The following is a 13,837-nucleotide window of genomic DNA, read 5'->3' on the forward strand; positions in this document are numbered from 1 at the left end:
TAATCTTTGCGCCCAGAAATACAAAATCTGTCATTGCCTCCACGTTTTCCCCCTCTATTTGCCAGTTATCAATCAAGCTGGTTGCCATAATCTTGGTTTTTTCGAGGTTTAACTGCAACCCTAACATGACCATAAGTGTCAAAATACTATAAAAGCTGTGTCCAGTCAAGAAAAATAGGTGGGCTTTTATTATTTATTTATTTGGGAAATTTTTAAACTGCCCAATAACGTGGGCTGATTAATAGTGTGTATTCTCCTTCCTTTCTTTTCTGTAATGATCTTTTTGAGAGGTGTGGCATGCACACTCCAGATTATGTATCATAGCTGAGCCTCTCAGTAACAGCTGGTTGGCTGGAACACTGAGCAGGACCACTCCACAAGGCAATGCTTTGTCCCACATGTGAATGGGCCCCGGGTGGGGAAGTAGGTGTATAGATCTGTACTCTCAATGGAACACATTTATGTTGTATTATATTCCAACTCTGATTTAAATGGAAGAGCAGATCCTTTGTGTTCAAGAGCAACTCACCCAATTTGTTGTCCTTCTCGTATTTGAAAATTTAAAAGGAAAAGGAGTAGGCCAGGGCCAAAGAATGCAGTGTAGCCTCCTACCTGATTATGAAGGAAGGAAAGCTAAGAGAGTGCAGAGCAGTCTTTCTCTGTTTGGAGCTTGAATTGCAGCGCCGCAGAAAGCGGATTTGATTTCCCTTGGCTCGTGCTAACTTACGCTGAGAGACTTTTGGCAGCATATAGCGTTGCGCATGTCGCAGGACATTTGCATCCTGTGAAAGTCTGCAGTGCCGCATCATCCACTATTTATTATGTGGCTGAGAACGAAGTCTCTCCCTCCTTCCCTCTCTCTCATAACAAGCAGGAGGCTCAAGGAAATGTCAATAGAAATTCTTACACCTGAATGTCAGGCTATAGACCCATTAAAATTGTATCCCAGTGTTCAAGCTGCTTTTAAATAAGGGTCCTTATATTAATAACACTAGCTTATTGTCATTGATTTATTGCTAGTTACTTTGAGGTCCAAAAGCCATACAGAAACATATATTAAAATAATAGAGGCTTGGCCTTGTTCAAATTGTATTCATATTTTATTTTGTTAAAACCTAAATCATTGCAGAAAAATATCCTTTTCTTAATGAATTATAGGGGGAAACACAGCTAAATGAATCTATAAGTAGGATGCACTTGCATCTTATACCTAATCTGTCATTTTTGATGAAGATCTCTAGAGAGGAAATTCCAGTATCCTTGATTTGCTTCTGCCATAGTTGAGCTACTCCAAAAAGTAACTCAGTGAGGAATGTTCCTCACTGCTCCCAGAAAGTTTAGCAGGTGCGATAAATACTCACCCGGGGCTGCTTCTGGCCCTACATCCACCTGTAAGAAAAACTCAGCCAACAAAACACTTGAGTTGGTCTGCTAATTGTGTGTGACTGTGTGTGATTTTGAACCTTAATAGGGTATTATAAATTCTTGCATTACAGAAATTGAAAACCTTGCAGAAAGAGTGCACCAGATCCAGCAAATCATTATTACCTTACCACGGGCCGTCATCATTGTCATGAGATATCTCTTTGCTTTCCTCAATCAGTGAGTCCCTTCAATTGCTGTAACTTTTTAATGGAGCTGTCAATTCCCTTAGCTTTCAGTGCTCTCCTTCTTGTTTAGACCCAATGCTTGGGCAGCAAGGGAGGAGTGCCACTTGGCTGTTAATTCCTGGACCGGCTGCCTTTTGTCCAGCTGCAGGAAATGCCTGTAGAGCACTGTTTATATTGATAGCTGATGGCTTGGTGTGGTAGCTGTGGGTTGCTTGTATTTACAGCTTGTCACAATATAGTGATGAGAATATGATGGATCCCTACAACCTGGCCATCTGCTTTGGACCAACTTTGATGCATATTCCAGATGGGCAGGATCCAGTCTCCTGCCAGGCTCACGTCAATGAGGTCATCAAAACCATCATAATCAATCATGAGGCCATCTTCCCCAGCCTCAGGGAGCTGGAAGGACCTGTTTATGAAAAATGCATGACTGGCGGGGAAGAATACTGGTAAGAAACTCAGAGATGAATTATATGCTTCAGTATCTTGAACAAGTTAAGGATTCCTTTTTATTTAAATAGGTGATGGCTGCTTGTCTCAGGTGCTATTAATTTATATTGTGAGATTATGAAGGGATTATTCCTTTGACTATGCTGGGTAGGATTGATGTATAGAATTCATGGTGCACAGAGAATCACTGTTTTTGTTTGTAAGCCTCTTGGTCGCTAAGCCAAATCTGAAATAATGCTATTTCTGTTTTAAGCTGGGAAACCAAATGGGACCTTCAGTTCTTAACTTACTTTGATAATATAAGAAGACACCTGCTAGATCAGGACCAGGAGTATTGCTAGATTTGGAGTTCAAGCCCACGGGACACAAATCTGCATGTGTCGTGTGTGTGTATCCAGAAATTTAGAAAAAAAAGTACTAGGATCTATTTACATTTCACAGAAGGCAAAGTCAGACAATTAATTTCTCATCCAAATTATCTTGAATAAATTCTTCAATTAATTTATATCCTGACCCAGATCATCCCAAACCAGTGGAAAAGATTCCTCCTCCTCCTCCTCCTCCTAAGCTTAACTGCCACGCCAGGGAAGATTTGGGTGTGGGCAGGTGTGTTGCAGTATATAGGAAGGGGAGAGTTAACCTTTCCCTCCCCCACTGCAAACCCTTTGAAAATTGCCTCCTGCATGACAATTGAGTTGAGAAAAACCTCTTCGATTGGCTTCAGTGGATACTCAGGGCTCTGTGGAAATAGAGGGAAATAGTTTCGGGGCTGGGACCCCATTGGCCCAGCCCTAGCATGATCCAGGCCAAAGAGTCATCTAGTCCAAGTTTCCACAGTGGTCCACCAGATGCCTTCTGCGCAAGGGGTGTAGACCAGGACTGGGCAGATTTTAGGCTTGTGGGATCTGTTTAGTTTTTCACTAGACTGGAACCAAATGCAAAATAGCGGGTCAGGAAGGTGGACATAGACTGGAGAAACGAGGTGCCTCAAATTCTTTCTAGTCTACTGCAAATCACCCTGAGATCTACCATTAGATCCCCAGCAATCTTCTGCCCACCTCTAATGTAAACTACAATTCTCTCCTGTTGTTGCCCCCCATTGATTGGAATTCAGTGGCATAGTGCCTCTGAACAGGGAGCGATCCACATTGCCTACTGTACATAGGTACTAGCCACTAGTAGACATATTTACTATTTAATCTACCCGTCCTACACGTTTAGAGCAGGGGAAGTCATGCTGTGTCTTTGAAAAGCTACCAGACTCTTCCCACACCTCCTGTTTCCAACTGCTTGCTGTGGGCCTATTTGGTGCTTGCTCTATCTGGCAATCATCATCATCATTGTCGTCATCATCATCAGATTTTACATCAGTAATGTTGCAAGTTTAAGCTATGAAAATAAATACATCTATATATCTCTTTCAAGAATTGTAATCCTTAACAACATATTTTGAGCAATTCAGTGTGGAGAATTTGAGGCTTTTTTTAATGCGCATCATTAAATGCACATTAAGTAGCCCAATTCCAGTTAAACCCCTAGTATTTCCTATCACTCTTCCCTCCCTGCCTCCGCTATATAGTTCATCTTCTCTCTTGCGTGTTCTCTCTCTCTCTCCCACACCCACTGCGCATGCATACACACACACACAAACACACTTATTCTCTTGATCATGTTATTGCTCACAGCATATAGATTTCCATCTACATCTTCCATTCTGAAATCACAAAAAGACAGATGTAAATAAAAATTATTTCAAAAGCCCCTCCTGCAACACATATTCTTTTAATGGCTGGTACAGCACTTCTGTGAACATTCTCCACACAACAGGAACCAGCCATGTGGTGAGCAGGTGTCAAATGGTACAGCTCCAGCATAGTTACTGCAGAAGTGTTTCCTGCAGCCTTTCATGTGATGATAAAACACTTGAATTATTCCTAAACTGTCTGAAAAAAAGGAAAGTTGCCCTACTGCATAAGAGTGGTAGCAGGTGATGGTGTTGCTGACAGAGCCCTTGGGACCTGTCTCCCTGTTCTTTCAGGACAGCTGGGATCTGAAAATGTTCCCTGGACCCTGATAATCTTAATAGGCCAGTAGCAAATGTTCCATTCCTGGGCAAGGTCCTTGAGCAGGTGGTTGTGAGGCAGCTCCAGGCACCCTTGGATGAGACAGATTATCTGGATCCATTTCAGTCGGGTTTCAGGCCTGGTTTTGGCACAGAAACAGCCTTGACTCTGTTGATTCTCCTTGATCTCTCGGTGGCTTTCGATACCATTGACCATGGTATCCTTCTGGGATGACTGTTTGAGTTGGGAGTGGGAGGCACTGCATTGCAGTGGTTCCGCTCGTACTTGATCGGTCGGCTCCAGAAGGTGGTGCTTGAACAAGGTGGGACACTGCTCAACCCCGTGGATTCTCTAGTATGGGGTTCCGCAGGGATCAGTCTTGTCCCCCATGCTGTTCAACATCTACATGAAACGTTGTATTCGGTCATCCAGAGTTTTGGGAGTGCATTGTAACTAGTATGCTGATGACACGCAGCTCTATTTCTCCTTTTCAGCTTCATCAGGTGAGGCTGTGGATGGCCATGACAATGGACTGGATGAGGGCTAATAAACTAAAGCTCAATCCGGACAAGACTGAGATGCTGTTAGTGGGTGGTTCTGCTGACCAGATAGAAGGTGTTCATCCTGTTCTGGATGGGGTTGCACTCCCCTTGAAGGAGCAGGTTCATAGCTTGGGAGTTCTCCTAGAACCATCTCTGTCACTTGAGGCTCAGGTGGCCTCGGTGACATGGAGTGCCTTCTACCAGCTTCAGTTGGTGGCCCAGCTACACCCCAATCTGGACAGGGATAACCTGGCTTCAGTTGACTATGCCCTGGTAACCTCCAAGTTAGATTACTGCAATGCACTGTACGTGGGGCTGCCTTTGAAGACGGTTCGGAAGCTGCAGCTTGTGCAAAATGCAGCGGCTGGAGCGATAACAGGGGCCAGAAGGTTCGAACATATAAAACCCACTCTGGCCTGCTTGCATTGGCTGCCTGTATGTTTCCAAGCCCGATTCAAGGTGCTGGTTTTAACCTATAAAGCCTTATACAGCTTAGGACCACAATACCTGATGGAACGCCTCTCCCGACATGAACCTGCCTGTACACTGCACTCAACATCCAAGGTTCTCCTCTGGGTGCCTACTCTGAGGGAAGCTCGGAGGATAGCAACAAGAGAGAGGGCTTTTTCTGTGGTAGCCCCCCAATTGTGGAATAATCTCCCTGATGAGACCCGCCTGGCACCAACATTGTTATCTTTTCAGTGCCAGGTCAAGACTTTTCACTTCTCCCAGGCATTTAGCAATATGTAATTAGCCTGGGTTTGTTTTTGTATGTTTCTTTGGTTTTAAATTGTATGTTTTTGTGATTTTAAATTTTTGTATATTGTTTTTAAGTGTTTTTATCCTATGTAAACTGCCCAGAGAGCCTTGGCTATGGAACGGTATACAAATGTAAATAATAATAATAATAATAATAATAATAATAATAATAATATGGCTGCTATGAGGGGGAGGAGCCAGTCCTTGCTCCTGGAGGCAGGAGCAGCACATGAGGTAGTAATAACTTGCTTGGCTCCCCCTCTTGCTCACAAAGCAGCTTTTTAAGAAATTGGAATAAGGGAAGGAAGCCGATGACAGCAGGATCAAATGGTGATGGTAGTAGTGACGATTTGGCTGGCCTGTCTGTCTCCTTCTTACCAGGAACCAGTGGATTCATAAACTGGTCTCTCTGAGAGTAACGAGCCCCAGGAACGAAATCAATAAATCTCTATTTCCAGCAGATCAGCTACATAAAATGGGACCAGCCCCAAAAATAAAAAACACACACCACAGATTATTTTTCTTGTTATGGAACAGATGTATTTTCCACCCTGAGGCAGGAATGTGGTGAGCAAGCAAGAACCAAATTTGTTCCCTAACGTAAACCCACATTGGAGATTGAATAATGAAGTCATGTTATGTTCCATGTTTCCTTTGCTACAAAGTTGATTCTTTAGATCTGGAAAATGGGAAATGTGGATTTATATTGGGAATGGGAGGACAAGCATTTTTTAAGCTTGCCTGAATTCTCCCATTTTTGTTTTTGACTTTTTTTTGTTTTGTTTTTGTTTTTGGCTCATTTCAATGGGAAAAGGGCACATTTCTGTGTACACTTTTCAGAAGTGTGTACTTTCCCCCTACTTTTCAACCATTTAGGACCAGTGCACATATTTGGGAATTTGAAATAATGGTGTGGACACCAATACAAAATGTCTAATCAGTGGATCACCGCTTTGGTGTTTACCTTTTGTTTAAAAGAAGCATTAGCTATATTCACTGCCAGCAATCAGCTGAATTAGGCAATCCCTTATAGAAGAGATGCTGCATTGTCCAATAGACCCAAAGCAAATGTTTTTGCAGAATAAGATGCAGCATAAGATGTATAGAAGCAAATGGTAGACACCAAAGCAGCAATCCACGGATTAGGCATTTTGTCGTGGTCTCAAATTCCCAAATGCACCCATGGGTCCAAAACGTTTGGGGACGTTTGCACTGGGCAGAGAAAATGAGATATAAACAAGTTCCAAGCCAAATATTTAGGCTCAGGATGACCTAATTCTGACAGACTCATTTCTAATAAGGACTCATTTCTAATATGTGTGCATAAAATCTAGAAGAAATCAGGTATCATTGCTGGCCCTACAATGAGTCAAGGTGAGCCCTTTGGCTTAGTCAGCAGATTGGGACCAGTGGCAGAGCGGGTGAGTACATGCCTGCCACCAACCTGAGTCTGGCTGCCCCAAGGACAAGGCAGTTGGAAGCCTCTTGGATTGAAGTGTGTTGTGCAATGGCCACTGGCAACCACCCACATTTTAGTCCAGGACAATGGGTGGAAGCTTCTGTCTAGGAGCGCCATCACTGTCATTCCAGGCAGCAGTCTGCCATCTCAGATCTTACTCCACAATGTCTTGCTGTCTGAGGAAGGCTGCCTACCTCATCATTCAAGCCATGGAGGTGGGGACAGATCCACCCAGAGTCAACTGTAGGACTACTGCCTTGCCACAGTGGGAGAAACTACTTTGAAAATATTTTTCCCACCATAGCAAAGTAATGCTTCTACAACTGAGTCTGCTCACAAGCTGTAGCAGACTACAACAATGCTGAGGTGGCCACTAGCCATTCCTATGGCTGAGTCTGGCCCCATCTCAGATCTTGCCCCACAATACCTTGTTTGAGGAAGGACATCTGTGTCCTTCCTCAGAATGAGGCATTATGGGCCGAGATCTTAGATGGCACCAGTCTCACCAGTAGCAGTGCTGTCTGCCATCCAGTGAAGGCTGTGGCTCTGATTTCAGTGGGGCGGTGAATCTGCTCTGGGTTTCAGTCAGAACCAGTCAGAACTCTAAAAGGAGCTATTCAAATTTGAATAGCTGCTTTAGAGTTCTGACTGGTTCTGACTGCAACTCGGAGTGGATTTACCGCCCCACTGACATTGGGGCCACCAACCTCCACTGATGCGAACATAACTTTTCCACAGTGAGGAAAACTTGAAATGTGCTCCTACAGCTCCCTGGAGAAGCAGCAACAGCAGTAGCTGCAATGAATGTCAGGTCAGTCACTGCACTGTTCCAGATTTAGTAGGAGGAAGTGGGGTGGAAACAAGAGGTCTGCCTTAAACTGCAAAATGCCCTGGGCCAGCCCTAATCAGGATTTTGAAATGTTGGAAACTACTCTTCGATCTTCTCCTTATTGGTCTCCCCAAATGCATATGAAATACTGCCCCTGATAAGTGAAGGGAATTCTGTTTGCCTAGCAGTCCAACGTCATTTGAACAGATAAGTGTTCACAAAGCAAGCTGTAGTATAGTGGAAATGTAGAAATTGTGGGTTGTATCCAATCTTAGCATAACATAAGTCCCATTCAGTTCAGTAGGTCTACTCTAAGTAGGACTAACATTGGAGACAACCCTAGGTTTTATATGTGAAGTTGTCCCTTTGCTATTCTGAAATGAAGCTCAGGGCAATTCCGATTAGCATCTTTGCCCTCCCCATTTTAAAACCAATGTGAATTCCTTCGCTCTGTTTTATTCTAGTGATAGCCCACACAGTGAACCAGGCACCATTGATGAAGCGGACCATGACAACGGCACGGAGCCGCACACCAGCGATGATGGTGAGCGGAAAATTGAGTCTTAAGAAAGCTACTGAGATTTGCGTGGAGAGAACAGTAACATGTATTTAGTACCTAATCAAATTACCTTGGACTAACATATGGCTGTTTGCAGGGGAAGATATCACTCTGTGTTTGACAGGGCAAGCATAGACCGCTGAAGTACCTTGATAGATATGTAATCAAAGTAGACCATATGGGACCATACCAGGTTACTTGTTTTGTTTGTAATTTCCTTCCAAGGCATTATGGGAGTTGTCCTTGTGCCCTGGTTAACAAGTTAGCCTTTCTTTTTTCAATTTGCCATGAAAGTGACATCTGTGGATTGTTGTCTGTTGTTGTATATTGTTCCCAGGGTACTGGAAAGGAAAAAAGGTGAGGCATTGTTGTGTCAAAATAACTCTTGAGGACAACTGCATCTGTGACCTGTGCTCTGTTATATTTACTTCCAGCTTATCGTATGCTTTTCGGGAAGAATACTGAAAACTTAATGATAGAAAATTATAATTTTAAGAAAGGATATTATTGACAGCCTTTTGAAATTAGTGGGACCTTTTTGAGAGGTTTCAGTGGGTTTTAGATCAAGCTATGACCCTGACTCTTCTCATGAATGAGTAGTTCTTTCAGTTTTATACCCTCTTACTAGAGGACCTACTTTTATTTGATCTCAGTTATTTGTTCTGTTTGAAGTATCAGTTAAAGGAGCAGGGGTCTATTCATATAACATTTATTCACATTTTTCCATTTTCAACACAAGACCCCACTTCAGATTAAATCAATGCCACTGCCCATAGAAGCAGGGAATAAGACAATTACAATTATGCATCAATAGTAAGGAGGGCTGAGCTGAAAATACTTAATCTTTGAGGGGAGCATTTTCGGCAGTGGCAAAAAGCATCCCCCTCTTTTGACTATTTTTCAGCAATTGCTTTGAAACTGTTCACTATTCGTTTGCCTTGCTTTCTCTTGTTGTTTTGGTCTGAATTTACTTGTCCTCAATGATGTTATCTTAATGAAATACATAGTGTCATAACAACACTACATTCATTCCATGATCCCTGATTGGTTGCAACTAATCCAGTAAACATTGTCTTTCACTCTAAATTTGCCATCGTTATAACATCATCACATGGTCAAGTCTGACGTGGTTCCTCGTTGGTTGGGATCACCAATGTGAGTGTTGTAGGAAAGAGACAGAAGCAAGTGAGAGAGCAGTAGTTAAGAAAAACAAAGTAACTGAACAGAATTGGGAAGAGATGAATATTCTCAGTCACAGCATTTTTAAAGAAATATTTCTTCCCCTCCCCATAATAGTTTATTTTCATCTTCAGAATTAAAGCAGAAGAATATTTGATTCCATACTAAAGATCTTAACTTGATTCCCTCATTTAAATACAAGATTAGGGAAATATTCTACCCACTCACACACATTCCTACCCATCCTTATTTTTATTTTTATTTTTCAGACTGAACAAGTTTGATTTGGACATCAGTGAGAATTAATAACCTGGAACCACATGGTTAAATTGGCTTGTTTCGCAGATTATTTCACAGACGTTGTTCCAGAATCTTGTCTCTTGCATGACTGTGCATGCCTGTTGTCTGTTTGCTTTATAGACTTTATTCCATTAATATTTTCCCCTCAATGCTGCAAATATATGAAGTTCAGTGCCTTATTGATGCATGATGTGGGGGGGAGATGGCATAGGTGGCTCTGATTGTTCATCTGTACATAAGAGGAGGAGAAGGGGACAAAGGATAATTCAGATAATTGAAGATGGATGTTTAAAGGGAGCGGGGAGATGTCAACCTTCATTTTTCAATGTTGGTGACAAAGGGTCCTACCTCGACTGAAAAGTCAAGGCAAGCAACCTTCTATTTAGGCAATTTTATGCCCGAATGGTTATGTTAATAGTTCTGATTGGAGTTTCTGGGTGATTAGCCATGACACAAGCATGGAAAGGAAGAGCTGTTATGTTTTATGAATTTACATTCCCTCTCCCAGGCTACTCCTCCCAGCCCCATCTACAGCCCTGATGAGGAACTCAGTGTTTTATCCAGATTGTGAGCCTTCCACAATAGCCACCACAATTCTATCCCCTTTTCAAAATGTCCTCTATTGATTTTACCCATTATCACCAAATGTCAGTCAATTTGCTTTGGACTACAACTCCCATCAACCCCGGCCATTGATAGTGCTGGCTAGAGCTGATGGCAGTTGTAGCCCAGAACATCTAGAAAGTACCAGGTTTGGGAAGACCGACAGTAGGATAAGAAGCCTTTCCCAATATTATTGCACTAGAAGAGAAAAGTGGGGTGCTGAATTCTCTTTCATCTGTCTTCTGACCCTGAGCCCATAACACCAGGCTATCAGTGCCTAGTAATCATGATGTCTATATATTACCTTCAGTATTGGAGACAATATGCCCCTCAATTCAAGTTGCTAGGGGCTATGAATGGGACAGTACCATTAGACTCATGACCTGCTTCGGAGTTTCCCACAGACAGCTGGTTGGCTGCTGTGAGAACAGAGGGCTGAACTTGATTGACCTTTGGTCTGATCCAGCATGGCTCTTCTTATGACGATAATTGCTCTGCTGAGTCCATTCACGGTCCAGCATTCTGGTGTGGACATTGGAAGCAAGAAGTTTGTAAGCAAGACAATATAGTACAATGCGTGTCAGGTTTTTGTTGCCAGTATCCAATAGCCATACACAACTTGCCTCAGGCCATGGAGATTTCATTTAGCAATCGTGACTCTCAGCCATATACCTCATGAACCTATCTGCTCTTTTTGTGTTGCTGTTTAAAGCCAACATAGGCTTTTTTTGCAGGGGAGAGAAGTGGTTGAAAGAGGGATCTCACTCATAGTGAGTACCCTCACTCCATTTTTGCTTCCAGAGAAACAGATTTTACCAGAATGTATTCTGTTTAGTCTGGGGTGAGAGTGGGACAAACGGGGTGTGTGCATGTGTATACATGCGCGCTCTCTCTCTTGCACACTCTCTCTTACACACACACACACACACACACACTGTGGGAAGCAAAAACTCTTTAGGCTCTCTTAAAAAAATGACTGCTTATTAGCACAACTCCTCACCAGATCATTGAATTATTATCCAAATATTAAATCAAGCCCTGTTTATCAATAGGCGCTGTTTCAAAACAATAGAGATATACTCAAGAAAGCACTTTTGTGTTAATGCTGATATGACATGTCTGATGTATATTTGCCTAATGTAGTTTTACCTTTGGCCCTTTCTCTCTCAAATGTTATTCTGCAGCCTGTTTTTTTTTTAAAAAAATGACAATGATAATAAAAATCACTAAAAATCCAGGAAAATGAAATTGCTGTAATTCAGTTCTTGCCATGACCTACTGGAGAGTTCTTAGAGTGGTCCAGGAATGTGATATAGTTGCCCCTTGAGTTACATTAATCTGGTAATGTTGTAAACCGCCCAGAGAGCTTCGGCTGTGGGGCGGTATATAAATGTAATTAAATAAATAAATAAATAAATAAATAAACTGCAGTGAACGTGTTCTTGTGCTACCTCTTATTGCAGGGTAGCAACCCCTTAGAATGCTTCAGCCTCTAATTTGCTTGCACAGTCATGTGGGTAACTCCAAGGGTAAGACAGCTTAAATGTGAGGGAAGTAGTCCCTGAGGGGACATCCTTACGTCAAGTCTCTCCTATTGGTGATTGATCCTTTCAGCAGTTTTTTGCATTAAGGGAGCTGTAGTCAGTCTGTCAAAGGGCTGGCTTGTAGGAGACCTAATAAGGCCAAGCAGATCCAACAGCTCACTTTCTACATTGTGTGCAGGAAACAAGGGTGGATGCAGGCATCATGTCTCCGAACATCTTTTCTGCCTTGCTTGAGGTTGCTCGTGTGGTAGCCTTGGGTTGCGAGACTACGAACTTCGCCTGTATTTCTGTGTAGTCTCAGCAAACCTGACAAAAGCTTGTTGATTCAGGATAGCCACAGACTCAGCTTGCAGCCTCTCTATCCTGGGATCAGGTAAACAACCTTGAACGGTTGTTTCTAGAATGTCTTTTCTAGGCTCATATTCAGAAAACACATGCAAACAAATGTACCAAAAAGTGCAGTGGCGGGCAAGCTCCCCCATTTTGTCCCCTTAACGTGCCCTGGTTTATTCCATGCTTTTTGTTGTGTCTGAGCATTTCCCCCCCAAGAAAGCTCAACCTGACCCAACCTAGGGAATCTTGCCCCCAGTTCTTCCTGATTCACCCACAGCCCTATTGCCCACTTTCTGCACAGGAAATATTTTATAGTAAGTTCACATTATGAAGAGGTGGGGAAAACTGCACACAGGATAGACTTTGTAGGCTTAGGAACATAGAAAGCTGCCTTGTACTAATTCTGAGTCTTGGTCGAACTAGCCATTGACACTGGTAGCAGCTCTCCAGGGTTGCAGGCAGGATTCATTCCTAGCCCTACCTGGAGATGCCAGGGATTGAATGGGGGTCCTTCTGCATGCAAAGCAGGTGCGCTGCCCCTGAGCTATGGCCTCTCTGCTTCTCCTTAACTGATCTGGATACATGTTCATGAGCATCCAGGCCAGTTCAGGAGAGGCTTCTTCCATCTCAAGCCAGCCTTCCCTTCAATCCTTGAGCTTTTATATTGTATTTTATATTATGGTTTTATACTGTTGTTTTATACTTTGAATGGTTTTAAATTTTTGTGAACCGCCCAGAGAGCTCCGGCTATTGGGCGGTATAGAAATGTAATAAATAAATAAATAATTTTCTCCACCTTGTTGAAAGGTTGAGTTTGCTGGGGGTGGGGGGTAGATGAGGGCAGCTGTGTTGAACTGGCAGGGAAGGTTGGCTGGTTTGGGTGAATCACATTACAAGCTGGACCTAAATTCAAAGCGGTTTTCACTCAGCTCATAACAGACTGTGGACTTTCACACTCGGAAGTTCACATTCCATATGCCACAGTTCTGAAATTCTGTCCCCACCACTAGTTGGAGTGACCAGGCCTGAACCAGAGGGCCAATTAATATGATTGTGAAACAAAGTGAAAAGGTATGCGGTGAAGAGGTCATGTGATTATCCAGAGAATGGTCTGAAGGCAACTAATGTATATGGGATACAGATCTGTGGGAACAGTGGGCTACAAATAATAATTTAAAAACCTCTGAATACTTTATTGTAGAGTCTGCAAGATGTCATGCAAAAAATATAAAACAGATAGTTAAAAAAAAATGTAAAAGACAAATTAAAACAATATTTACCTCTACAAAAATACATGTTTTTTTATTTTAATCTGTCAATATAAAACAATAGATAATAGCAGGGGCACAATACATTTGTAGTACCCACTATCAAACGATCCTGATATGACTACATGAACCTGCTTTCCTTGTCCCCTTTGCCTGTGGGCATGGCTGCACAAAGGGAGGTCTTGTGAACTCTTCCCACAGCATCATCCAGTCCTCCTTTTCATCCCAATGCAAAAGGCTTGTTCTCTGAACCTGCGGTGCAAGTGGACCCAGCCCAAGTTTGATGAAAAAACCGTTGGCCATGCATCGAAGCTTGAGTCAGCCCACTTCCATGTT

At 42.7% G+C, this 13,837-nt stretch overlaps 1 protein-coding gene across 4 annotated transcripts in view; it reads left to right on the forward strand.

The window, feature by feature from the left end:
* SRGAP3 (SLIT-ROBO Rho GTPase activating protein 3) overlaps positions 1 to 13,837 on the forward strand; it is a 215,266-nt gene that overhangs the window by 186,157 nt on the left and 15,272 nt on the right. For 3 of the 4 annotated variants that reach the window (XM_063121465.1, XM_063121466.1, XM_063121467.1), the window contains exons 16-18: positions 1,497 to 1,602; positions 1,835 to 2,062; positions 8,180 to 8,259. In XM_063121465.1, coding sequence (XP_062977535.1) covers positions 1,497 to 1,602; positions 1,835 to 2,062; positions 8,180 to 8,259 — 414 coding nt within the window. Of the gene's footprint in view, positions 1 to 1,496; positions 1,603 to 1,834; positions 2,063 to 8,179; positions 8,260 to 9,722; positions 10,640 to 13,837 lie in introns of those variants that run through there. The other variant, XM_063121468.1, reaches the window with a different exon arrangement.

This window comes from Elgaria multicarinata, chromosome 3 (assembly GCF_023053635.1).
Source record: "Elgaria multicarinata webbii isolate HBS135686 ecotype San Diego chromosome 3, rElgMul1.1.pri, whole genome shotgun sequence".
NCBI lineage: Eukaryota > Metazoa > Chordata > Lepidosauria > Squamata > Anguidae > Elgaria > Elgaria multicarinata.